The sequence below is a fragment of the Engystomops pustulosus genome, chromosome 4 (genome assembly GCF_040894005.1).
Source record: "Engystomops pustulosus chromosome 4, aEngPut4.maternal, whole genome shotgun sequence".
Taxonomy (NCBI): Eukaryota; Metazoa; Chordata; class Amphibia; order Anura; family Leptodactylidae; genus Engystomops; species Engystomops pustulosus.
The window spans coordinates 188,756,791-188,782,736 of NC_092414.1; the positions used below are offsets into that span (position 1 = coordinate 188,756,791).

Sequence of the window (25,946 nt, forward strand, 5' to 3'; positions counted from 1 at the left end):
AATAATGAAATGAACCGGAGGTACCTTCTGGTATTAAAAATTCTATATCTCTATAGAACATTTACCCAAAAACATGGTGAAGGGCAGACAAGGGGCAATCAATGGGAGGCCAAATGGTACACCCGGATGCACATTTCGCACAAATGCTTCGCCAGGAGGTCAAGATGGTATACACCCCTGGGCTCTACATGAGTTATGTACCGTGATAGAAAGACCACTTTTTTAATATTTGCAGATTTTACTAAACTGTGTAAAGTCATTAATACTGAGGTTGGTAGTATAGCATTACAGAGGAATTTGTGGAAGCTTGAGGAGTGGACAGGGAAATGGTTGATGAGGTTTAATGTAGATACATGTAAGGTTATGCACTTGGGTCATGGAAACAAAAAGTATAATTATGTTTGAAACTGTCGATTACTTGGTAAAACTGAAGCTGAAAAAGACTCAGGGGTATTGATGGATGGTAAATTAGCAGCAGAAAAACGCGATTCGTTCCCTTAGTAAATGTGTCCCATTGTGTTTCGGATCCGCTCATCACTACTCCTGGCTTCTTGCTCTCTAATTTAGATGATCAGCATTTCTGTTACACTGTAGTTGCTCTGACCTCACAGTCTTTGGCTCCAGTTATCACCTGCTAATACAGCACATCACCCCTGCTGACATGTATAAACACAGACAAGTGATCACAGGGCTAATGACAATGGCAACACAGTGGATTTAATCGATGAACTATGGTCTGAATATATCAAAACTGGTGCAATCTGTCAAGTGCAGTTGACTCACTAATGTGCACTTTACACCAGATAATCCAATAGTGTTGCACACTCTGGTCTGTTTTTAGGATGTGAGACAGTTGCACGTTTTATTTATTGGTGCACTTGCGTGCTTCATGATGTTGCGGCCGCTTCAGGTGCACAGTTTTCAAGTGTCAGACAAGGTGCAGCCACAACACAATTATGGCCCAAACACTTTTTTACTATGAGAACTGTCAATCTGTGGAATAGCCTGACTCAGGCGCTGGTCACAGCAGGGACAGCAGAGAGCTTCAAGAAGGGTCTAGATGCCTTGTTACACCTAAATAACATTGACAGATATGTTATATAGAATTGTTTCCCATAAATCCCTTCCTCATCCAATCCCTTCCTTGGTTGAACATGTGTCTTTTTTCAACCATATGAACTATGTAACTTTATAAATATTTGTGCAAGCTCAAAAGACCTTAATTTTAAGGCAAAATTAGACAAAAAAAAACCTGGGGCAGACACAATAATATATTCAGGCCAGTATTTGTTATTTATTATATTTGGCTGCCACTTGTGTTTTTGTTTGTTTATTTATTTTTTTTTTTTTGTTCTTTCAACAGCCTAAAGGCATCAAAGAGCTAAGTAGAAAGCAGGTGACTTATAAGGGAACCTGTCACCAGATTTTACCCCTTTAAACTACAGTATATATTCTCAAGTATAAGCCGAGTTGTTCAGCACAAAAAAAAAAAGAAAGTTAATAACTCACCTTTCCGGCACCCCCAGACAATCCACTGCAATAGTATTGTGTGTGCTGGCAGCAGGCACACACCCTCATGTCAGCGGAGGCTGATGTCAGCTTTATGCGCCCCAGGGACCTTCCACTTCCAGACTGATGAAAGAGAAGACCTGCAGGGGGCACCGGAAAGGTGAGTTATTACGTTATTTTTAAGAATTGGGCAAACTGGGGCTTGCGTTATACTGGGGCAAACTGAGGCCATATACTGGGGGAAAACTGAGGCTGGCTGTATACTGTAGGCAAACTAAGGCTAGCTGTATACTAGGGGCAAACTGGGGTTGGCTGTATACTGGGGCAAACTGGGCCTGGCTGTATACTGTGGCAAGGGGCTGAATAGCTATATACTAGGGGAAAGGGGCTGAATAGCTATATACTGGGGGCAAGGGGCTGAATAGCTGTATACTGGGAGCAAGCTGTGACCAATTCATTTCCCACCCATACTCGAGTCAATAGGTTTTCCCAGTTTTTTTGTGAAAAAGTAGGAGCCTTGGATTATATTTGGGTCGGCTTATACTCGAGTATATATGGTATTAGCAAATGCAGGTAGGTTGCAATATGTCCTTTCTAGAATTCCCACATTGATTTGAAATCTCACCCACCAATAAAAAAAATCTTTACAAAATCATGGGAAATGAGCTGAGAAGAGGCATGTGTTGCTTGAACTGCAGGGGGGTGCTTTACTTCAGATGCCTTTATGTTCCACCATATGTCACATAACAGCAGAACTTCTGAGATCTATCAGGGCTGAGAGTGTCATTGTGTGTTATATATATCCTTACGGACTGAAAGCTGCCGTGTCACTCCCTAATCCTCATAGACTGTAATCTCTTGTGTCTCCCCCTCATCCTCATAGACTGTAAGCTCTTGTGTCACCTCCTCATCCTCATAGACTGTAAGCTCTTGTGTCTCCCCCTCATCCTCATAGACTGTAAGCTCTTGTGTCACTCCTCATCCTCATAGTCTGTAAGCTCTTGTGTCACCCCCTCATCCCCCTCATCCTCATAGACTGTAAGCTCTTGTGTCACTCCTCATCCTCATAGACTGTAAGCTCTTGTGTCACCCCCTCATAGACTGTAAGCTCTTGTGTCACCCATCATCCTCATAGACTGTAAGCTCTTATGTCACCCCTCATCCTCATACACTGTAAGCTCTTGTGTCACCCCCTTATCCTCGTAGACTGTAAGCTCTTCTGTCACCCCCTCATCCTCATAGACTGCAAGCTCTTGTGTCCCCCTCATAATCATGGGCTGTAAGCTCTTGTGTCACCCCCTCATCCTCATAGACTGTAAGCTCTAGTGTCAACCCTCATCCTCATAGACTGTAAGCTCCTGTGTCCCCCCCTCATCCTCATAGATTTTAAGCTCTTGTGTAACTCCCTCATCCTCATAGACTGTAAGCTCTTGTGTCACCTACTTCATCCTCATAGACTGTAAGCTCTCGTGTCACCCCCTCATTCTCATAGACTGTAAGCTCTTGTGTCACCCCCTCATACTCATAGACTGTAAGCTCTTGTGTCACCTCCTCATTCCCATAGACTGTAAGCTCTTGTGTCACCCCCTCATCCTCATAGACTGTAAACTCTTGTGTCATCCCCTCATCCTCATAGACTGTAAGCTCTTGTGTCACCCCTCATCCTCCCAGACTGTAAGCTCTTGTGTCACCCCCTCATCCTCATGGACTGTAAGCTCTTGTGTCCTCCCTCATCCTCATAGACTGTAAGCTCTTGTGTCACCCCATTCATCCTCATAGACTGTAAGCTCTTGTGTCACCCCCTCATCCTCATAGACTGTAAGCTCTTGTGTCACCCCCTCATACTCATAGACTGTAAGCTCTTGTGTCACCTCCTCATTCCCATAGACTGTAAGCTCTTGTGTCACCCCCTCATTCCCATAGACTGTAAGCTCTTGTGTCACCCCCTCATCCTTATAGACTGTAAGCTCTTGTGTCATCCCCTCATCCTCATAGACTGTAAGCTCTTGTGTCACCTCTCATCCTCATGGACTGTAAGCTCTTGTGTCACCCCCTCATCCTCATAGACTGTAAGCTCTTGTGTCACCCCATTCATCCTCATAGACTGTAAGCTCTTGTGTCACCCCCTCATCCTCATAGACTGTAAGCTCTTGTGTCACCCCCTCATCATCATAGACTCTAAGCTCTTGTGTCACCCCCTCATCCTCATAGACTGTAAGCTCTTGTGTCACCCCCTCATCCTCATAGACTGTAAGCTCTTGTGTCACCCCCTCCTCCTCATAGACTGTAAGCTCTTGTGTCACCCCCTCATCCTCATAGACTGTAAGCTCTTGTGTCACCCCCTCATCGTCATAGACTGTAATCTCCTGTGAGCACTCCTATTGTTCCATAGGACTGTTTGTACTCTGTAATGTAATATTATATCTGTATATGTTCCCTATGATTGCTGCAGAATTGATGTCCCTCACCTCTTTCTGCATATGTCGGGGGCTCAATTTCAGAACTAACCCAACCTTTCTGCGCCCACTTCCATCTCCTTAGTGTTACGTATTATCTAACTCAGATAGAGAAGGCTACATAAGCCTCCAAGGCACCTTCACTCTCACCTCTGACACTGAGCAAACATTGTCCCCAAGACTGTCCACACAATCATGCTCATTACCTTAGGGGGTTGTTTCCAGTATTTTTTCATAGTTTCAGGGCTTTGGAATAAGCTGTAAAGTAACTTTATAAAAATATGGAAATGAGCCAGAGGCACGCTTGGGCAACTTATGGCTCCCCCCTCCGCTAATTACGCACGCCCACACCAATTCGTTTTCATTCCTCTTTCCTGCCCACTCTCCACAGATAAAAAATCTATAATTTTTGCATCATTATTTTCCAAGTAGCATAGGTCTTTTAATTTTGGCCTTTATAGCTGGCTGAGAGCTTGCTTTTTGTGGGACATGTACTTTATAACAATACAGGCAGTCCCCGGGTTACGTACAAGATAGGGTCCGTAGGTTTGTTGTTAAGTTGAATTTGTATGTAAGTCGAAACTGTATATTTTATAATTGTAGATCCAGACAAAAAAAATATTTGGCCCCAGTGACAATTGGAGTTTAAACATTTTTTGCTGTAATGGGACCAAGGATTATCTATAAAGCTTCATTACAGACACCTTACAGCTGATTGTTGCAGTGTGGGGCTATAGTAAAGCATTCAGAAAGCTTCACCAGAGGTCAGAGGGGTCTGTCTGTAACTATGGGTTGTCTGTAAGTCGGGTGTCCTTAAGTAGGGGACCGTCTGTACCATTATTTTTGTATAGATACCTTTTATTTCATTTTGTTTGTGACAACATACCGTATATACATGAGTAAAAGCTGACCCGAATATAAGCTGAGGCTCCTAATTTTAACACTAAAAACTAGGAATACCTATTAACTTGAGTATAAGCGCCTAGGTTGGGAAATGCATTGGTTACAGCCTTCCTAGCATATAGCCCGCAAGCACATGCCCCTCAGTATATAGTCAGCAGCCCCCCAGTATATAGCCAGCCCCTGCCACTTAGTATGTAGCCAGAGCCTGCCCACTAGTATATGGCCAGTGGCCCCTTCCTCCAGTATATAGCCAGTAGCCCACTGCCCCCATTATATAGCCAGCAGCCCCCTAGTATATAGCCAGCAGCACCCTTGTATATACCCAGTGCTTGCCCCATTGTATATAGCAAGTGCCTGTGTCTTGTATATAGCCAGCATCCCCCTGCCTCCAGTATATAGCCAGTGTCTGCTCCCCCTGTATATAGCATGTGCCTGCCCCCCATATAAAGCCAGTGTCTGCCCCCCAGAATATAGCCAGTGCCTTCCCCATTACATAGCCAGTGCCTTACCCCAGAATATAGCCAGTGTTTGCTCCCCATTATATAACCAGTGCCTGCCCCCAGTAAATAGCCAATACCTGCCCTCTCGTACATAGCCAGTGCCTGCCCCCAGTATAAAGCCAGTGTCTGCTCCCTTTTAAATAGCCAGTGCCTTCCCCCAGTATATAGCCAGTGACTGCCCCCTCGTATATAACCATTGCCTGCCCCCAGTATATAGTCAGTGCCTGCACCGCAGTATATAGCCAGTGCCTGCCCCCCAGTATATAGCCAGTGCCTGCCCCCCAGTATATAGCCAGTGCCTGCCCCCCAGTATATAGCCAGTGCCTGCCCCCCAGTATATAGCCAGTACCTGCCCCCGTATATAGCCTGTGCCTGCCTCCCAGTATATAGTCAATGCCTGCCCCCAGTATATACACAGTTCATGCCCCCTTGTATATAGCCAGTTCTTGCTCCCAGTATATAGGCAGTGCCTGCCCCTTCATATATAGCCAGTGCCTGCCCCCCAGTATATAGCCAGTGCCTTCCACTTTGTATATAGCCAGTGCCTGCCCTTCCACTATATATCCAGTGCCTGATTCAGGAATTGTGGCACATGTTTTTCATCAATCTGGTGCTCCCTGCACTTTCCAGACAGAAGGGAGGAATCAGCTGATGGCATTGATGAGGTGTTATGGAGGCCCTGGTTGTGTGATAGCGACCTTCAGCTCATCTGCATTGTTGGGTCCGGTGTCTCTCATAGATTCTTTATGGGGTAAACAGGGGAGTAACTTGAGGGGGTGCAGAGGGTGCGGTCGCCCAAGATGCGGGTGCGGTAGCCCAAGAAGCTTTGGGGGTCCATAAGGTCTCACTTTCCCTTATGAGAAGACTATTACTATAAACCATACATTATAGTCGGGGGCCTGGCACAGACTTTGCACTGGGGCCCATCAGCTTCTAGTTATGGGGGTTAAGATCAGGAGAGTTTGCTGGACAATAAAGCACAGTGAAACTGTGGTTATAAAACCAGGTACTGGTACTTTTGGCAGTGTGGACAGGTGCCAAGTCCTGCTGGAAAATGAATTTTGAATTGAATGGCTGAAAAAAAAAATAACTTTTTGCTGACATTTTAATGTATTGAGATACACCTGTCAGAATCCTGTTCACAAAAAATTGATCACCTAATATTAGGTGATCATATTAGCCTGACCGAACTGATAAACCCATTATTTTGTTTCCGAAATGAAAACTTTAGGATGGTGTGAGGAATTATTATTATTATTTTATTATTATTAAAAATTCTAACTAAATTGTTTGTGTCAGTATACACGGCTAGAATTGCATTACATTCTTTTATACTGTAGAATTTCATTACATTCATTATAACTGTAGACTCTTTTTTATTTTACATGTTGTAGCTTGAAGGTCAGAAGTCGTGCTGTGCAGCTGGCTTATAGTTTGGTGTAAAATGCCTTCCTTGTATGTCATGTACTGTTTCTGAACGAATAGTGGAGATTTCTCATGAAGCAATGAGATTCTGTTGTATTGTAATACGTATCTTACTAATTTACTAATATAACTATGCAGGGTCGGCTTCAGGTTTCTGTAGGCCCCTGGGCGACAGAGCCTCAGTGGGCCCCTTTACAGTGAACTCATGTGGCGGCACTAAAAATTCAGAAACTAAAACAGTCTCCTGTTCCCTAAAATATTCCCTAGTTTATTATACCAAGCAGTTCCCTCATAGTTATTTATACAGATGCCCTCAACCCTTAAGGATTCATTATATAAAGCCTTATTTGGGCCCTCCAGCAGCTCTAGGCCCCGGAACTTAAGTATGGGATTTGTACTGAACTAGAATCTTCTTAAGAGCACTAGTGGTATCAGGATAATTTCATTCTCCAACCTTGTGATCCTATTAAATCTTAATTTGGAACTATATAGAAATCAAGGTCATGGTGGATTTCCACATCAATGGCATACTGTACCCTAGGATGCCAGATTTACCCTCAATATGGACGGTCTATACCCCCGATTGTTTCTGTTCTCACTTTTTGACCCTCTTTTGATCGCTGCCTCTATAATTGCTCCATTATTTCTTTGAATTGCCAAGTTTTTCCATTATAAAGGGAACCTGTCATGAGGAGTTAGATTCATTAAACACCAACAGGCTGTTCTGGAGGACAGTGTCAGAATTACAATGATGTCCAGGAATATTTAAAATGATGCTAAAAATCAACTCGAGAACATGAAAAAGAAGCTTTTTTTTTCATTTAAACATATCGCAAGATTTTTTGCTCATTTGACACCAAGGTTGTGTTGCAACTACAATAGTAAATTTGTCCCTATATGGTTTGGGATGTTTTTGTGGTGCACCCAACAAACCGTACTATTGCCTTGACAGTTCACCTCTTAAACAGGACCTACTGTTACAATTTCCTCAGGGATAAATAAAGCTTTATTATATTGCATTGTGTATTGTGTATTGTACTACTTTGTAGGTCAACTGGACAAATTTTTCTAACACAGTTCAAAAATTTCTGCGTGAATTTACATCACTGCTCTAAAACGTTTGATTCTCTAGTGGTGAAACTCCAAGCTACAGGTTGTCAGGTCAGACTGGGAATTGTAGAGACAGTAATTTAATTGTATATTAAAGTATAATGGTAAATTAGGGTTCAAATAGAGCCAAATCCAGCAAGTCCTATCTAGAATCCTGCAGTGTGGATCCTGGAGAAGGCTGCGGTAAGGCTGATTGTCACATGTTCTTCTGTTATGGAAATGTTTATACCTGAGGGTTGTCATCCAGTATACATTTATCTATACAAATGAACAAAGTCAGTAAGAAGCCAGGAGCATTTTGATATCCAATTATAGGATGTTCATGTGATCATCAGCTATCTCATGGAAAACATCTTAGAGCAAAACCCTTAGGTTTAATTTTCTATCCAGATTTCTTTCAATTGTCTTTAATTCCAATTTTTTTTTTTTTATCAGATATTCATCTCTGCTGCTAACCCATTCTAGAAGGTCAATGCAGTTTGGCCCTCCTATTCCACAGGGAAGAAGGGACTCCTTGCAAAATGTATCATTATGATATCACAAAGTCTCATCATCAGCATGAAGATGAGCGTCCACCCCTAACCTCTCCAACAGACTGCAAAATTTGTCAGATTTTACAAAATTCCCAAAAAAACTTTTTAATATGTTTTTTTGGAAAAATCTTTTACATATATAATACATTTGCAAAACTCTCAGTAGATATATGTCAAATCATTTTTAAGATCCCCTCCTCTGTTTTTACAAGGTATTTTTTCCAAGGCAAAAAGGGAAAAACCTGCAGAATTTTTGTCATGTACATCAATATAATATTTGACCACAACAGATGAGTTTTTATATGAGATATACATGATGGAGAATTTCTCAGAGCTAAGAAAATCTGTTCGGAAAAAGTTACCTATGAAAAATAATTAGAGATGGGCGAATTGATTCTAACAAATCGGAATTCGGTTAGAATTTCAGGAAAACTTCCAGAAAGCCGAAGTTTACGGTGATTCATGGGAACAAAGTTTATTTTATCTCCTTTATCACCAAAATGGGGTGAGTACAACGTGTTACATGAGGCAGAGAACTCTGGGAAAGAGAAAGGAACACCCTCAATCACATGTGCAGACCTGTAAGCCAATCAGCAACTGGCAGGCTTATGTGATGTCACACAGACTATAAAAGAGGCCGCAATTTTCTTATCTCGGCACTTCACACTGCATGTGCTGCCTGTAGTGTCCAGCTGCTTCTACTGTACTGTGCTGTAGAGATTTTTGCTGCAAGGGTGTCCGTTTTGGGGGATCTGTATACCTCAAATAGCAGTTCTTTTTTGTTGCTGAGGTGAATAGGAAGAAATCTGTGTAAAATCCACATAGTTTCTGTAGTGATTTCTGCTCCAATCGCAGGGTGTCCATTTTGGGGGATCTGTATACCCCAACTAGCATATCTTTTTTCTTACTGAAGTGTATAGGAAGAAATCTGTGTAAAATCCACATAGTTTCTGGGGTGATTTCTGCTCCAATCCCAGGGTGTTCGTTTTGGGGGATCTGTATACTCCAAATTCCAACTCTTTTTTGTCGCTGAAGTTAATAGCAAGAAATCAGTGTAAAATCCACATAGTTGCTGGAGTGAAGTCCAGGGTGTCCATTTTGGGGGAGCTGTATACTCAATTTCAGTTCTTTTTTTGGCAAATACGTAATATTTTCAGGGAAATTATAATGAATGATGCATGTGGCGCATCTAATTTTCAAATTCAAATTTAAATTAAAAATGTCAAACTTCAAATTCATTTCAAACTTCAAATTCATTTCAAACTTCATATTCATTTCAAACTTCAAACTCTATCATTGTGCCACATTGTGGCTTACCATGTTGCTGCCACCTCCAGAATTTGTCATTGTGCTACTCTCTGACCTCCTGCTGCTGCCACCTCCACACTCTGGCATTGTGTGGCCACCATGTTGCTGTACACCTTATAGTCCACAAGATTGTTAAAATCATAAAAAGCTATGTTCCTGTATTGAACCAAGAATCAGGTCACAAACACATCCTATAGGATGGTTGCATGTATGCAGCAAAGAGAGGGAATACTTTGGGCAGTATATTATCTCCTAGTATCGCTACTGCCCGTACTATCTCAGTCACTTCTTTACCAGTTTCCTTCAGTATGGTTTTGTTTGAGCCAAATATTACACACATTTTAGACAATTTGAATAGATACATCTCATTTACGACATTTAGAACATCTACTGTAGAATAGAAGATAAATGTGTCTTATTGACAATAAACAAATGTAACTTTAGTGCACATTTCAAAAAGTCCCCAAAAAGCAAAATTGCAATGTGCCAAAAAATGGCTCAAAAAGACAGAAGAAAAAGGAAGAAAAATAAAGATGACCCCCCATATGTTCAAAACATTTATGAAGTGTGATTATGTTGTATATTGTGTTCAATGTAATCTTTGATATATATGATGTACATTGCGAAAGTTAAAAGTCTGAATTAGTGAACATCTGACAGCTATAAAAATAGGAAACAAAAACTCATCTGGAGTAGTCAAACATCTTATTATGTACATAACAAAAATTCTGCAGGTTTTCCCTTTTTTTGCCATTGAAAAAATTCCTTGTGTAAACAGAGGAGGGAACTGTAAAAAGAATCTGTTAATGCGTGAGGCGCAATGGATTTTTAAATTAGGTATGAATGTGTCTTAGTGTATTCAGGTGCCATTTCAGATGCAAAAAATAAAGTAATTATAAAATTAAGTTAAAAACAGGGCTGTGTAGACGGCAAGCCAGACCTTTGACTTCTAGTCCGACTCGGACTCCTTAATTTCAGGAACTCTGACTCCAACTCCACCAAAATAGTACATGAACAAGTGCAGCATATATTCATCTCAACTTAAAGTCATCAAGCCGCCCCGACAGGCCATATGCACCCTGTCAAGCTATGAGCACTCTGCTGAGATTCAGAGACCAATGAGTACTACCATAACTTATGTAAGATAACTGATGGCCACACACATTGGTGGAGGAGGTCGGGTAGCAGTGAGTGCAGCTCCAGGTCCTCTCATGCTGCTCTGTGTCCTAAACCCTGGCACTGGTTGTATGAATAGGCATCCATACTCAGAGCTGAGAAGCCACAGGTGAGGAGAATGTGTGATGCAGGCTCAGGGAATGGACTGGTGAATCAGACAAACAAAGTGGGCACTTAGACTAGATCCCCTTTCGTATCGGCATAACAAGAGACCAGTATCTTATCACTAATAAAATGTCCAGCCTCCTCCTCCGGATCTTGCAATATCCAACAGCTTCCTGAAATTAATTACTAATAAAATGTCCAGCAGCAGCCTCCCCTCATTGGTGTAATGTCCAGCATCCTCCCCTCATTAATAAAATGTCTAGCAACCTCCCCTTCACTAATGTGATTAACAGCTTTCTTTTCAGTGTTTTGTTTTTGTCACTGAGCTGGGTGTGTGTTCTGTGGAAAGTTAGGTGGTTGCATCATAAAATTTAGAGTGTGGCAGGTAGGGTTTGAGTGATGGATGACTGAATGATTCAGTGTCCAGGACACCATGTAAAAACTCCTAAAATACCTTATTCTCAGTGCACTCAGCACTGGCTATACTCGTCTTTTGCTACTTGTAGTACTATTGCCTCTATTTTGCTTCCTGTGTATTCTGACCATAGCTTTGTTTTCTGATTACTGTCTTGCCTTGCAATTCTGTGCCTCATCGCCATCTTGAATTTGAAACAGGTATTCTGACTCCACTTGTGCTTGTCTTTTTATCTGTCTGTCTCTCTCTACCTGTCATTTATTCTAAGCACTTAATCAGAGTATGGACTATTGTCCAGTTGTTCCCTGCAGGTTAGGGCAGTATGGGCAAGTAGAGGGCATGTGAGTAGCTGCACCGATGTCTCTGTCTTGACAGTCTCCAAAACATCATAGATAGGAGTGATTTGTTAATGTTGCCACCTGTGATGGCAAAATCTACTAATTGTAATGTCATCTCTACAACTGGCCCTGAAATTTTCTATAGTGGATTTTGTATTTACTTTAGAAAAGTTTGTCACATCTTATCAATATCATCCTTAATTGTCAAGCATAAAGTAACTGTACTAAAATAATAACAGGCTTTCAATAGGTTCTTTATATTTAAGGAGGCACCCAAATCCAGCATAATAAGGACTTCATACAGACACATATGAGGTATTGGCTGAGAGGGCAATTGTACAAAAAAGGTGAGTAATGTGTCAAATCTATCATATTATTCTGTGAATTGTATTCTTTTTTTTTTTTTTTGCTCCAGGATCCTCGTAGGGCAACAGGGAACTTAGAAGACATCATGTGTCCTCCTCACATACAATATGCAAAGTAAATCAACAAAAGAATGTAATGAAGTTGCAGCAGATAATCACATGACTCAACACTGCCAACTATAAATTCTGTATGATATGGGATGTAAAACAGATTTTTAGGTCACATCAACAGAAAAAGATTGACCAGATTGAAGATGGATTCTTGCTCATTCAAGTACTATCACGAGCATGAGTTTGATCCAAAGGATCTACTAAATATTTTTGCCGTGCCTGATGCTGATAAAATATTACATGAAGAAATTGTTAAGTTCCCCCTGAAAACTCTTCAGAGTCTGGTGGCCTCAGGTAAGACTTTTGTTTTTTTTTTCATTCATGTCCATGTAAATAATATAGTAAAGGAGGATTTCTGCTGCACACTGGTGGAATGTCACGGGTGCCCAAGAGAGGGTCCCACTCCCCTAAAGTATATGAAATTTCTGAATTCAGTCACACCATTGTGCCAACTGAGTCTGATGAAGGTCAATTGATAGATCATGTTTGAAAGTTTATATAATAAAAATCACATTTTGCAACACAAACAGTGTGACTGGAGTTCAGAAATTTCATGTAAATAATATGTCTACCCGGAGGTCCTTATTCCTTAGCTACAAAAAGTCATTGTATTTCCTGGGTAAAATGTAAAACATAAATCCCTTGTTGTATGGGAGGTCACTGGCGATTATGATTACACATATCATCCCAATCACCTTTTCTCCTGATGGCTGGTGTAATGTCCACACATGTACCCAGCATATGTGCCAGACACCTGCTATTCTAGGGGCACACTTTTTTGGGGGGGTTGATGACTATCTACCTCTGCTTACATTATAGATCTATGGCAACATCTTCTTTCTTTCATTGTAACAGGTAAAATTGCAGGAAAGACACTGATTGACTTTTCAACTGGACCCATCATACCTCAACTGCTGGCAACATGTGACTATTTTAGTGATATAATAGTTCTGGAGCCAAATGACTTTTGCATGAAGGAGATGGAGAAATGGCAGAATGGGGAAGAGGACAGTTTTGACTGGTCCCATCTATCAGATTGTTTTCCAGAGTTGGGAGGTGACAGGTATGAAATGGGTGAATTTCAAAGTATTGAATTTTAATCCTATACCTACATCTTTATTTTGTTTATTTATAATTCTCATGAGTTTATCATTGTCATCAAGAAAAACATCAGGATTATAATTTGGGTTTTTAGAAAATTGCTGCCCAATGGAGAGATGGAGAGTTATATGAATTACATAATTCATAGAGACTTATGAATGCTTATTATATGCAGCAGAATTTGTACTTCATAGTGACAGCATTTAAAATTCTGTGCAATCATGTAATATGTATAACATCTGTGTAAAAATCATCCTTTGTCTGTCGTTCCCATTGGAGGAGAGGCTGATTTTGTCTTTGTGTGAACACAGTTTGCTGGCTGAATTGGTGTTGACTGCAAAGTTTAAATGTCATATCTGACAGCGCTCTACTCCAATTGTCCAGCAGAAGAGTCTGGTCTCCTCTAAGTGTTTTGTACACATTCAGTCGAGTGTTAGTTTTAGTTCATCTTGACCTGCTTCTTTGCTTGTGAGGGAGACATTGTTTGCTTTTTTTCTATTTAAATTGGCTACTGTTCCAACTATTCTTCTGCCTTTGTGATTCTGTACTTTATTGCTATCTCTGTTGTGACTTGACTTGTTGACAATACTTCTTTGTTTGTGTTGTTTATCCTGTTATGTGTTTCCACTTTGGTGTAGAAAGGGAGCACATTATAGTTCTCCTGTTCCATTTAGGGTACACAGTCACAAGTAAGTAGGGCTTGTTTGGGAGCTCATTATGCATGCAGGATAAAATACTTTACACGTGGCTCACTTCTGGTTTCTATATGATTCAGACCTCAGTTTACAATGTGCCTTGCAGTTTATGGCTCTAACTTATTTATAATATCTTCATTTCATGATTGATCTGTGATGGATGGACATGCTTTTTTTACATTTGTGATTCGTCAAGTTGTGTTTTATTTCTGTAAGTTAATTAAAAGAGATTTAAAATAAAAATTAGGTGTAATCTTCTTCAAACCTAAAAAAAAAATTCTTATTTGTTTATATTAGCAAGTCTTTGTCTCTGTGTTTGTATTTTTTCCCAGGAAGGGAACATCGACCGGTTGTCTCCAACCACTTAGGGTTGAAAGGGCAATTAGGCAGTTATAGTTGGGAAAGGGTTGAGTATTAGTGCTTACTGTCCTTGTCTATTGCTCCAGTATATCTAGACCATTCCACTACAGCAGCAGAGAGCTGAGCCCACCTGCACAGTAAAATCAAAGAGGTTAATAAAAATGTATTATTGTAATATTAATATACCCTTTTGTCTAAAATTTTTAAAGGATCATATAATGTTTCTTAGTGCTGTAACCCTGATTTAACGCTTTTATTTATCCCCAGCTATCTATAAATCCAATCCATACAGATGGAGACAGAAAAAGAGAGCTCTGTCTATACTGTGGCTAACGCTCAAAACAGGCATAGCTCCAAATCACTGTCATCCTTTGCCTCCAACCATAGCATCAGTCACTATCTTACATTTACAGTATATGTATGTTCAGTTAGTGTTAATGTCATTTATATTATGCTTTTATCTTTACATATTCAATTTCTCTCTTTTTTTCAGAGATAAGTGGATAAAAAAAGAAGAGACTCTCAAAAGTAAAATCAAAAATGTGATATTTGACCTGAGTAAAGATGATCCATCAGAGTCTTTGGCGCTTCCAAAAGCTGACAGTCTGACGAGCTTCTATTTATTAGGTCAAACTAGCAAAGACAAAGAGGCATATAGGAAGAACTTGAGAAAGTTATCCTCTAGGTTAAAAGTAGGGGGTCATCTCATCCTCACTGGGACATTCAATGTAAAGCACTTCACCATTGCAGAACACAAGTATCACTCTCTGAACATAGATAAAGATTTTGTTACGAAGTCTCTGGAAGATGCCGGCTTCAATATAGAAATGATTGAGACACTTGATAGCAAGGTCACCAGTGACTTAGCCAAATACGATCAGATTTTTGTTGCTAGTGCCCAGAAGGTTAAGGAGGTTTAATGGAAACAAAAATGTTTAATTATTTGAAGATAACAGAGGGTGAAAACCTGCATGATGCTTTAAAGTTTTAATTTTCAAGACTTGTTGAAGATTTCAGCATTTATAGGGGTATTCTGCTTTATAAAATGATGAGTTATCTCTTTAATATACCATTGCTCGTTGTTGGCGGGGCTGTCCTTCACTTGTCTGAAGAAAAATAACATCCTGACATCCTGTATGTCACATATATGTTATTTACAATAAATCATAAGTAGCAGCATCAAGACTTTCATTTGGTTTTATTCGGTTATATGCAGAAATCACCGGGCCAAAAATGGGTAGAGAAAAAAATAAATTGTGTTACAGTATACATACACTAACATATATATATATATATATATATATATATATATATATATATATATATATATGTATATAAAAGCAGGTGCATGCTCTGGAATCCTAACTAGAGACGAGCCAATTTTTTTGTTCGATATTGGGTTCAATGTTTGACTTCGGCCACCGATCCCGGATGTCTTGCCGGCCAAACAGAAAATCTTCCCCTGTCAATCTGTCATAAGCATACTGGCTGTTCAGCCATCAATCCAGCAATGCATCGAGGTCAGGCAACCGAACCCGTACCCTGAACATGGACATCAAGTCTGCTCATCTCTAATCCTGACACACACCATATTTGGTACATATTGGGGCACATTTACTTCCAGGGTCACCAGAGTTCACTGAGTGCATTGTCTGTCTATAATGCTGCGTGCGGCGATTCACTAAGATCATGCGCCAGAAATCATTAATGTGCCATTTCCCCACTCAGGTCCAACAGAGTTCACCATCTTTTTTTGTGGTGCATTTTAAACATAGGGCTTAAAGTGTAACCGTCATTTCAAAAAACTTTTGATATGTTGTAGGGCAGGTAATTTTAAGCCCTTTTGCAATTGGATTAGTTACCCGAATCCTGCTCCTTCCTCTTGTATTCTGCAGACTTCCCCTAGATGGCAGTGACTGCTCAGATAGCTGTTACTATTGACATTCCGTCTTCATAAAGAAGCCAGACTATGGAACAGGAGACACGCCCCATCCCCCTGCAGCCAGCTGATTACCTTCTGTCTCCCTGCACACAGCTGATTACCTCATGTGTCACTGCCCCAGCACTCAGCCATGTGCAGGGAGAAGCCCCCACTAATGTAGTGACCAAACACCTACATTCTTATCTCTCCTCAGTTTTCCCTATACTTGTGTATAACAAATAATCCACACTGACACAAACTGCAGCCTCCCCTCCCCCCATCACCTCACACAAGGAAATGGCAGGAGACAATCTCCAAGTCTACAAGCTGTCCTGTCATGTGCTGTGCTGATAGAAGAGGAAAAAGGAGACCGGAGTGCACGCGGAGCGCTTGTAGTGCCAGTACCCAAAGGAATCCACAAACCCAATATAGTATGAGTTTTAGAAATAGCAATCTTTTAATGCTTTACAAAAGGATTAAAATGTCCAATAATGACGCGTTTCGGGTTCAACACCCTTTCTCAAATAGCGGACAGAATGGTAAAATAATTTTACCATTCTGTCCGCTATTTGAGAAAGGGTGTTGAACCCGAAACGCGTCATTATTGGACATTTTAATCCTTTTGTAAAGCATTAAAAGATTGCTATTTCTAAAACTCATACTATATTGGGTTTGTGGATTCCTTTGGGTACTGGCACTACAAGCGCTCCGCGTGCACTCCGGTCTCCTTTTTCCTCTTCTATATTGCTACCGGCCCCTCTGGGAATCCGGGTTATTTTGGAGTTTGTGTGAGCTGCTGATCAGTTGCCTGCCCTACCACTCAACCCACATCTAGAGACGCCATCAGACCAGGAGTCTTGTACCTACCCAACGTGGACGTGGACTTTCACTATATACCTTGACACCAAGAAGAACGAAGGTGAGCATCTTTAATCTTTGCATCTACCCGCTGATTCCTGACGTTATTACCCGAGGCGCCGTCCGGTGTTGTTTTCCCTTTTTCTCTACCTATCGTATTATGTGCTGTGCTGAGTGAGTGTTACTTAGGTAGGTAGATAGATAGACAGATAGACATGGATACATAGGTAGATATATATGATATAGATAGGATATACAAAGATAGATAGGAGATAGAAAGATATGAGATAGATAGAAAGATAGATAGGAGATAGATAGGAGGGATAGATAAATAGGAGATAGATAGATATGAGATAGATAGATAGAAAAATATGAGAGATGGATAAATGGATGATAGATAGATAGATAGATAGATAGATAGATAGATAGATAGATAGATAGATAGAACCCTGGTTGCTACGGGCCAAAAAAGGTACTAAATGAGGACCGAGAGGGAAAATACTTTGAGGAATGATTCCCAGGGACACCTGGAGCAGAATTATGTATTTTAGTTTTTTTTTTTTGCTCAGAATGACGGTTACACTTTAAGATAAAAATACGGCGCTGTATTCGAATCAGTCAAACTAACTGACGGCAGCCCCCCTAATTTGCATGACATGGAAGCAGCGCAGCTGCGCCACAAAAAGGGTCACGTGTGCCAAAATCCCAGCGCACACATTTAACTAATACCTGTACAAGCAGTTTTAGCCCTGATAAAGGTGCACAGTCTGACAAAAGTGTGCAGCGCGACCCTTAGTAAATGTGGCCCATATAGTAAAAGTCTGTCCCAAGCCAATAATAGTGACATATTATCAAACATATGACCAATTAACAACAGGGGTTCAAAGCATCATGTGGCCATCATATCATGTAATCAAACATATTGAAATCATCTCCAATATGATACATGTGTTTATATATTGGATCAGCTGTTAGGGGTCTGGATCTTGCAACTTTGTCTATCACACCTAACTATGGAGCAAACAGTGTGTCTGAGTACAATGCCCGCACCCCACAGTGTCATCCTGTTTTAAAGCAATTGCCACAAATAAATCTCTCAAAAATCAGTTTAACTGGCATACTATAGTTTGAAGGTATGGTTGCTCAAAGGGATATTCTCATCTGGTCATTCATAATAAATTTAATTGATCTGGGATATACATATACTGTATATACTTGAGTATACGCTGAACCATATATAAGCTGAGGCCCACAAAAAACTGAGAAAACCTATTGTCTAGAGTATAAGCCTAGGGTGGAAAATACATTGGTCACTCAGTATAAAACTAGCCAGCCCTTTGCCCCCCAGTCTGTAGCCATCCCCCAGTATATAGCCAGCCCCAGTATATAGCCAGCCAGTCCCCTGTATATAGTCATTCAGCCTGCATATATGGCCAACCAGTCCACCGCATTTAGCCAGCCAATCCCCCACATCTAGCTATCTAGCCCCACTATATAGCCAGCCAGCCTCTGTATATAGCCAACCAGTCCCCTGTATATAGCCAGTCAGCCCCTGTTTACAGCCAGCCAGCCACTGTACATAGCCAGGAAGTCCCCTATATATAGCCAGCCAACACCTGTTTATAGCCAGGAAGTCCCCTGTATATAGCCAGCCAGCCCCTAGTATATAGCCAGCGAGCCCCTAATATATAGCCAATCGGCCCCAATATGTAGCCAGCCAGTCCCTGTATATAGCCAGTCAGCCCCAGTACATAGCCAGTCAGTTCCCTTTATACAGACAGCCCTGTATATAGCCAGTCCCCACAACCAGTCCTGTGTATATAGCCAGTCCCCTGTATATAGCAAGCCCCCAGTATGAAGCCAGTGAGTCCCCTGTATATAACCAGCCAGCCACCTGTATATAGCCAGCTCCATAGTATATAGCCAGCCAGTCCCCTGTATATGGCCAGTCAGCCCCTGTATAGAGCCAGCCAACCCCTATATATAGCTAGGAAGTCCCCTGTGTATAGCCAGCCAGCATCTGTATATAACCAGGCAGTCCCTGTATATAGCCAGCCAGACCCCAGCATATAGCGAATCACCCCCTGTATAAAGCCAGCCAGTCCCCTCTATATAGCCAGCCAGTCCCCTGTATATAGCCATCCCCCAGTATATAGCCAGCGAGTCCCCTGTATATAACTAGCCAGCCCCATAGTATATAGCCAGCGAGTCCCCTATATATAGTCAGTCAGCCCATGTGTATATACAAACCAGCCCCTGTATATAGCCATGAAGTCCCCTGTATATAGCCAGTCATACCCCATATATAGCCAGCTAGACCCTAATATATAGCCAATCAGCTCCTGTATAGAGCCAGCCAGCCCCTTGTATAGAGCCAGCCAGTCTGTGTATATTGCCAGTCAGCCCCAGTTTATAGCCATCCAGTCCTCCTTATACAGCCAGACCCTAATGTATAGCCAGCGAGCCAGCCTCTGTATATAGCCAGTCCCTACAATATAGCCAGCCAGTGCCTGTATATAGCCAGTCCCCTGTATATAGCCAGCCAACCCTCTGTATATATTCAGCCCCATAGTATATAGCCAGCCAGTCCCCTGTATATAGCCAGCCAGTCCCCTGTGGCTAACCAGCCAGCCCCCTGTATATAGCCAGCCCCATAGTATATAGCCAGCCAATGTCCTATATATAGTCAGTCAGCCCCTGTATAGAGCCAGCCAACCCCTGTATATAGCCAGGAAGTTCCCTGTATATAGGCAGTCAGCACCTGTATATAGCCAGGCAGTTCCTGTATATAGCCAGTCAGCCCCCATATATAGCCAGCTAGACCCTAATATATAGCCAATAAGTCCCTGTATAGAGCAAGCCAGTCCCCTGTATAGAGCCAGCCAGTCCGTGTATATAGCCAGTCAGCCCCAGTTTATAGCCAGCCAGTCCTCTGTAACCAGCCAGACTACAGTGTAAAGCCAGCGAGCCAGCCCCTGTATATAGCCAGTCCCTACAATATAGCCAGCCAGTGCCTGTATATAGCCAGTCCCCTGTATATAGCCAGCCAACCCTCTGTATATATTCAGCCCCATAGTATATAGCCAGCCAGTCCCCTGTATATAGCCAGCCAGCCCCCTGTGGCTAACCAGCCAGCCCCCTGTATATAGCCAGCCCCATAGTATATAGCCAGCCAATGTCCTATATATAGTCAGTCAGCCCCTGTATAGAGCCAGCCAACCCCTGTATATAGCCAGGAAGTTCCCTGTATATAGGCAGTCAGCACCTGTATATAGCCAGGCAGTTCCTGTATATAGCCAGTCAGCCCCCATATATAGCCAGCTAGACCCTAATATATAGCCAATAAGTCCCTGTATAGAGCAAGCCAGTCCCCTGTATAGAGCCAGCCAGTCCGTGTATATAGCCAGTCAGCCCCAGTTTATAGCCAGCCAGTCCTCTGTAACCAGCCAGACTACAGTGTAAAGCCAGCGAGCCAGCCCCTGTATATAGCCAGTCCCTACAATATAGCCAGCCAGTGCCTGTATATAGCCAGTCCCCTGTATATAGCCAGCCAACCCTCTGTATATATTCAGCCCCATAGTATATAGCCAGCCAGTCCCCTGTATATAGCCAGCCAGCCCCCTGTATATAGCCAGGAAGTCCCCTGTATATAGGCAGTCAGCACCTGTATATAGCCAGGCAGTTCCTGTATATAGCCAGTCAGCCCCCATATATAGCCAGCTAGACCCTAATATATAGCCAATAAGTCCCTGTATAGAGCAAGCCAGTCCCCTGTATAGAGCCAGCCAGTCCGTGTATATAGCCAGTCAGCCCCAGTTTATAGCCAGCCAGTCCTCTGTAACCAGCCAGACCACAGTGTAAAGCCAGCGAGCCAGCCTCTGTATATAGCCAGTCCCAACAATATAGCCAACCAGTGCCTGTATATAGCCAGTCCCCTGTATATAGCCAGCCAACCCTCTGTATATATTCAGCCCCATAGTTTATAGCCAGCCAGTCCCCTGTATATAGCCAGCCAGTCCCCTGTATATAGCCAGCCCCATAGTATATAGCCAGCCAGTCCCCTGTATATAGGCAGTCAGCCCCTGTATAGAGTAATCCAGCCCCTGTATATAGCCAGGAAGTCCCCTCTATATAGCCAGCACCTGTATATAGCCAGGAAGTCCCCTCTATATAGCCAGCACCTGTATATAGCCAGGCCGTCCATGTATATAGCCAGCCAGACCACAGCATATAGCCAAGCAGCCCCTGTACACAGCCAGTCCCCTGTTTATAACCAGCCAGTTCCCTGTATATAGCCAGCCCCCAGTATTAAGCCAGTGATACCCCTGTATATAGCCCCATAGCCCCATATAATATAGCCAGCCACCCCCCTATATATAGTCAGTCAGTGCCTGTATATAGGCAGGAAGTTCCCTGTATATAGCCAGCCAGCACCTGTATATAACCAGCCAGTCTCTGTATATAGCCAGTGTATGGAAAAGGCGAACAGGAAAAGACCAAAAAGCACCCATAGAGTAGTAATTTGCAGAAATATTAAAACAACGGTGAGATGATAAGAGAGAGGCTCACCAGATACAGTTGTGCTCGTACCGGACACAACACTAGTGGAAAGTGTGAGCTATACCGTATGGTGCTGCCAGGCGGCTGGATCTTCAGAGCATAGTTGCCACACTGGTCTGAATCAAGTGGAATTGGTAGAGAAGTGGTTGTCGGTGCAGTGCACACTCGTAATGAATGGAATTGGAAGTGGTCTTCATACAAGATTTTTATTGGTTGCTCAACAATACAACGCATTTCGGAATCTCAAAGGATTCCTTTTTGAAGTGAGATGAGGCTGAACTGTCCAGCCCATTTTTTTAGCTGAGTTTCATTATATTTGTCTGTAACTTCATACAGTAGATCAAAGAGCCGATTCACTGGAAATCCATATCCCCTCTTTACTTTCAGTGCAGCAAACTCACTCCAGAGGTTCAGTCTCTGATCTCTGAATGATCCCTGTATATAGCCAGCCAACACCCTGTATAAAGTCAGCCCCATAGTATATAGCCAGCCTCTGTATATAGCCAGTCAGCCCATGCAGTGGCGGCATGCAGACTATGACGTTAGCTGCTTGCCCACATCATAATCTATGCTCCGCAAGCAAGTCCGGGCCTGACGCTTTCATGCGGGCATTGATCAAGAAGTGGACCTTTGGGGGAAGGGGGGGGGTTGCGTTGGAAAGTTGATTATACAGTTTATGCCACATTTTTCAAATCTGCCTTGTGTAACTTTAAGTGGTTATAGCTTTGGAACGCTATAAAATATCCAGGGGATTTTGAGATTGTTTTCTCATGACACATTGTACTTCAAATTAGTTTAAAAATTTGTATGATAACTTTTGTATTTAGTTAGGAAAAAAATGGAAATTTGGCAAAAACTTTTAAAAATACTCTACTTTTGAAGCAGATAGTCATAGCACACAAATAAATTCATAACTAAGATTTCCCAAATGTCTGCTTTATTTTGGCATGGTTTTTTAAGATTCCATGTATTTTACTAGAATGTTATGAAGCTCAGAATTTCAGTGCCATTTTTCTCATTTTTTGGAAAATCATCAAAACCCATATTTAGATGGACCTGCTCAACTTTTAATTGACTGTGAGCTAGACTCGTGAATTACCCCATTATGGAAACTACACCCCTCAATGTATGAAAAAGGACTTTTAAGTAGTTCGTTAACCCTTACGGTGTTTCATAGGGGGTTAAAACAAAATGTAACTGCAGTCTACAAATTGTAATATTTTTTACAATACATTCATTTTGGGTGTAAAATTAAACATTTGCAAAGGATTAAATGAAAAAAGGCTCCACAAAGTTTGATACTCAATTTCTCCTGAGTATCCTGATACCCAAAATGTGGTGGTAACCTGCTGTATGGGTAGACAGTTGGGCATAGAATAGAAGGAGGCGCCATCCAGAGCAGATTTACATTGTCACATTGTACAGGGTATAATTTTTTTTTTCCACATGAGATGCACTTTTCTGGTACTTAATTTTGGGGCATCTATAGCTAATTAACTCTTTATTGGTGGAGGAAATTAAAATCATCAATTTTTAGGGTGATTTTTCTGGGTTTTTTTTGGCCATTTACCATACTATAAAAATAGTATATTATTTTTCTTCTATGGGTCACCATGATGATGAAAATTCCTCATTTATATAGATTTTTACATTTTTTTCCCAATTTTACTGAATAAAAAGTAATTTTGGTGAAAATATTGTTAATTTTAGCATCATCATCTTTTCATTTGCATAACTTTTGCTTATTTATTTTTGCTAGAAGCGCTGTTCTTTTTTAGTCTTATTTTGGAGCATGTGACATTTTTTAAATCCCTTTTTAGAACATTTTTTTAAAGGGTATTAATTAAAAATTATCTTTTTTTTCAGATATTTTTTTGGGTTTTTTTTTTTACGGGGTATACTGTGAGGGGCCAATAATGATTCTGCTTTATTATGCAAATTGTCATGAACGCACCGATACTAAAAATGTGGCGGTTTTGTATATTTTATTCCCCTGTATATAACTAGCCAGCCCCATAGTATATAGCCATCCAGTCCCCTATAGCCAGCCAGCCCCTTTATATAGCCAGGAAGTCCCCTGTACATAGCCAGCCAGCACCTGTATATAGCCAAGCAGTCCCTGTATATAGCCAGTCAGCCCCCATATATAGCCAGCCAGACCCTAATATATAGCCAATCAGCCCGTGTATACAGCCATCCAGTCCCCTGTATATAGCCAACATGTCCGTTTATATGGCCAGTCAGACTCAGTTTATAGCCAGCCAGTCCTCTGAATACAGCCAGACCCCAGTATAAAGCCAGCGAGCTAGACCATGTATATAGCCAATCCCTACAATATAGCCAGCCAGTCCCTGTATTTGGCCAGTCACCTGTATATAGCCAGCCAACCCACTGTATATAGCCAGCCAACCCACTGTATATAGTCAGGCCCATAGTATATAGCCAGCCAGTCCCCTGTATATAGCCAGCCCCAGTATATAGCCAGCGAGTCCCCTGTATATAACTAGCTAGCCCCATAGTATCTAGCCAGCCAGTCCCCTATATATAGTCAGTCAGCCCCTGTATATAGCCAGCCAGCCCCTGTATATAGCCAGGAAGTCCCCTGTATATAGCCAGGCAGCACCTGTATATAGCCAGGCAGCACCTGTATATAGCCAGGCAGTCCATGTATATAGCCAGCCAGACCCCAGTATTAATTTAAAATTATCTTTTTTTCAGAGCTTTTTTTGGGATTCTTTTTTTACGGGGTTCACTGTGCAGGGCCAATAATGATTCTGCTTTATTATGAAAATTGTTATGACCGCACCAATACCAAATATGTGGGGGTTTTGTATATTTTATTCAATTTTACTGAATAAAAAATAATTCGGAGAAAATCTTGTTTATTTTAGCATCACCATCTTGTCATATGCATAACTTTCTTATTTTTCGGCTGACAAATCTGGTTAAGGGCTTATTTTTTGTGTTCTTTTTAGTGGACTTATTTTAGAGTGCGTAACATTTTTTATCACTTTTTAGAGCATTGTTTCAAAGATATTAATTTTAAATTATCTTTTTTCGGAACGTTTTTTTCTTTTTTTCTGGGCGTTTACCGTGCAGGTCCAATAGCAATTCTTTTTTATTATACAGATTGTTACGGACGTGGAAACACCAGATATGTGAGGATTTTTATGTGTGTATTTGTGTGTTTTATACTATAGTAAGTATTTGTATGGGAAAGTGACATTTTAGGGGCTTATATATTTTTTTTTATTTATACTAATCTTTAAACTTTACTAACTCATTTTAGAGCAGTGTAAACTGTCTGGCATGCAGATGCATGTGCAGACAGTTTACAGTCAGACCCGGAAGGCCTCGGAGGATCGGATCCCCTGGTCAATGGCTTGGGGGATCCTATTCACAGGGGGAAGAGTCTTAACAATCTTGAGTGTTCGAGTGTGGTGTGAGCTGGTGCCAGAAGTGAGACCTTATAAAACGTCCCCGTGCGTTAAGTATCTTCCCGCAGGGATGTACTATAACGTCCTTGTGCACGTAGGGGTTAAAAGCATCTTAAAGCTTAGTGTGTGGCAGGTGTGCTTTGAGTGATAGATGGCTGAATGATTCAGTGTCCAGGACACCATGTAGGAACTCCTAAAATACCTAATCCTCAATGCACTCAGCACTAGCTAGTTTTTTGCTACTTGTAGTACTATTGCCTTTATTTTACCTCCTGTGTATTCTGACAATTGCATTGTTTTCTGACTAGTGTCTTGCATTGCAATTCTGTGCCTCACCGCCATCTTCAATTTGACACAGGTATTCTGACTTCATTTGTGTTTGTCTTTCTATCTGTCTGTCTCTCTCTTACCATCATCTATCCTAAGCACTTAATCAGAGTATGGGCTGTTGACCGGTTGTCCCCTGCAGGTTTGCGGAAAATACAGGGCATGTGGGAAACTGCACCGCTTTCTCTATCTCATCTCCAAGCATCATACATAGGAGTGATTTCTTAATGTTGCAACATGTGACATGGCAAAATCTACTAATGGTAAAGTCATCTCTATAAGTGGCCCTGAAATTTTCTATAGCAGATTTTTTATTTACTTTGGAAAACTTTGTCAGTTCTTATCAATATCACCTAAATTGTAAAGCATAAAGTGACTGTACCAAAATAATAACAGGCTTTCATTAGGTTCTTTATATTTAAGGAGGCACCCA

At 41.5% G+C, this 25,946-nt stretch overlaps 2 protein-coding genes across 2 annotated transcripts in view; both read left to right on the forward strand.

Moving 5' to 3' along the window:
- Positions 1 to 1,534: 1,534 nt before the first annotated feature.
- Positions 1,535 to 15,581, forward strand: LOC140125724 (indolethylamine N-methyltransferase-like). Its single transcript, XM_072144573.1, has 4 exons — positions 1,535 to 1,669; positions 12,194 to 12,548; positions 13,110 to 13,317; positions 14,904 to 15,581. Exons 2-4 carry the CDS (start codon positions 12,398 to 12,400, stop codon positions 15,328 to 15,330), a joined length of 786 nt encoding a protein of 261 aa, XP_072000674.1. The 5' UTR covers positions 1,535 to 1,669; positions 12,194 to 12,397; the 3' UTR covers positions 15,331 to 15,581.
- Positions 15,582 to 17,102: 1,521 nt separating this feature from the next.
- LOC140127818 (indolethylamine N-methyltransferase-like) overlaps positions 17,103 to 25,946 on the forward strand; it is a 49,994-nt gene continuing 41,150 nt past the window's right edge. The window contains exon 1 of the mRNA XM_072148924.1: positions 17,103 to 17,250. The gene's annotated coding sequence lies outside the window, so the exon portion shown is untranslated. The remainder of the gene's footprint in view (positions 17,251 to 25,946) is intronic.

Coding starts and splice junctions, on each gene's coding strand:
- LOC140125724 (XM_072144573.1), top strand. CDS start 12,398: ATGGATTCTTGCTCATTCAAGTACTATCACGAGCATGAGTTTGATCCA. Junction 12,549..13,109: donor TCAGAGTCTGGTGGCCTCAG/GTAAGACTTTTG, acceptor TCATTGTAACAG/GTAAAATTGCAGGAAAGACA. Junction 13,318..14,903: donor CCAGAGTTGGGAGGTGACAG/GTATGAAATGGG, acceptor TCTTTTTTTCAG/AGATAAGTGGATAAAAAAAG.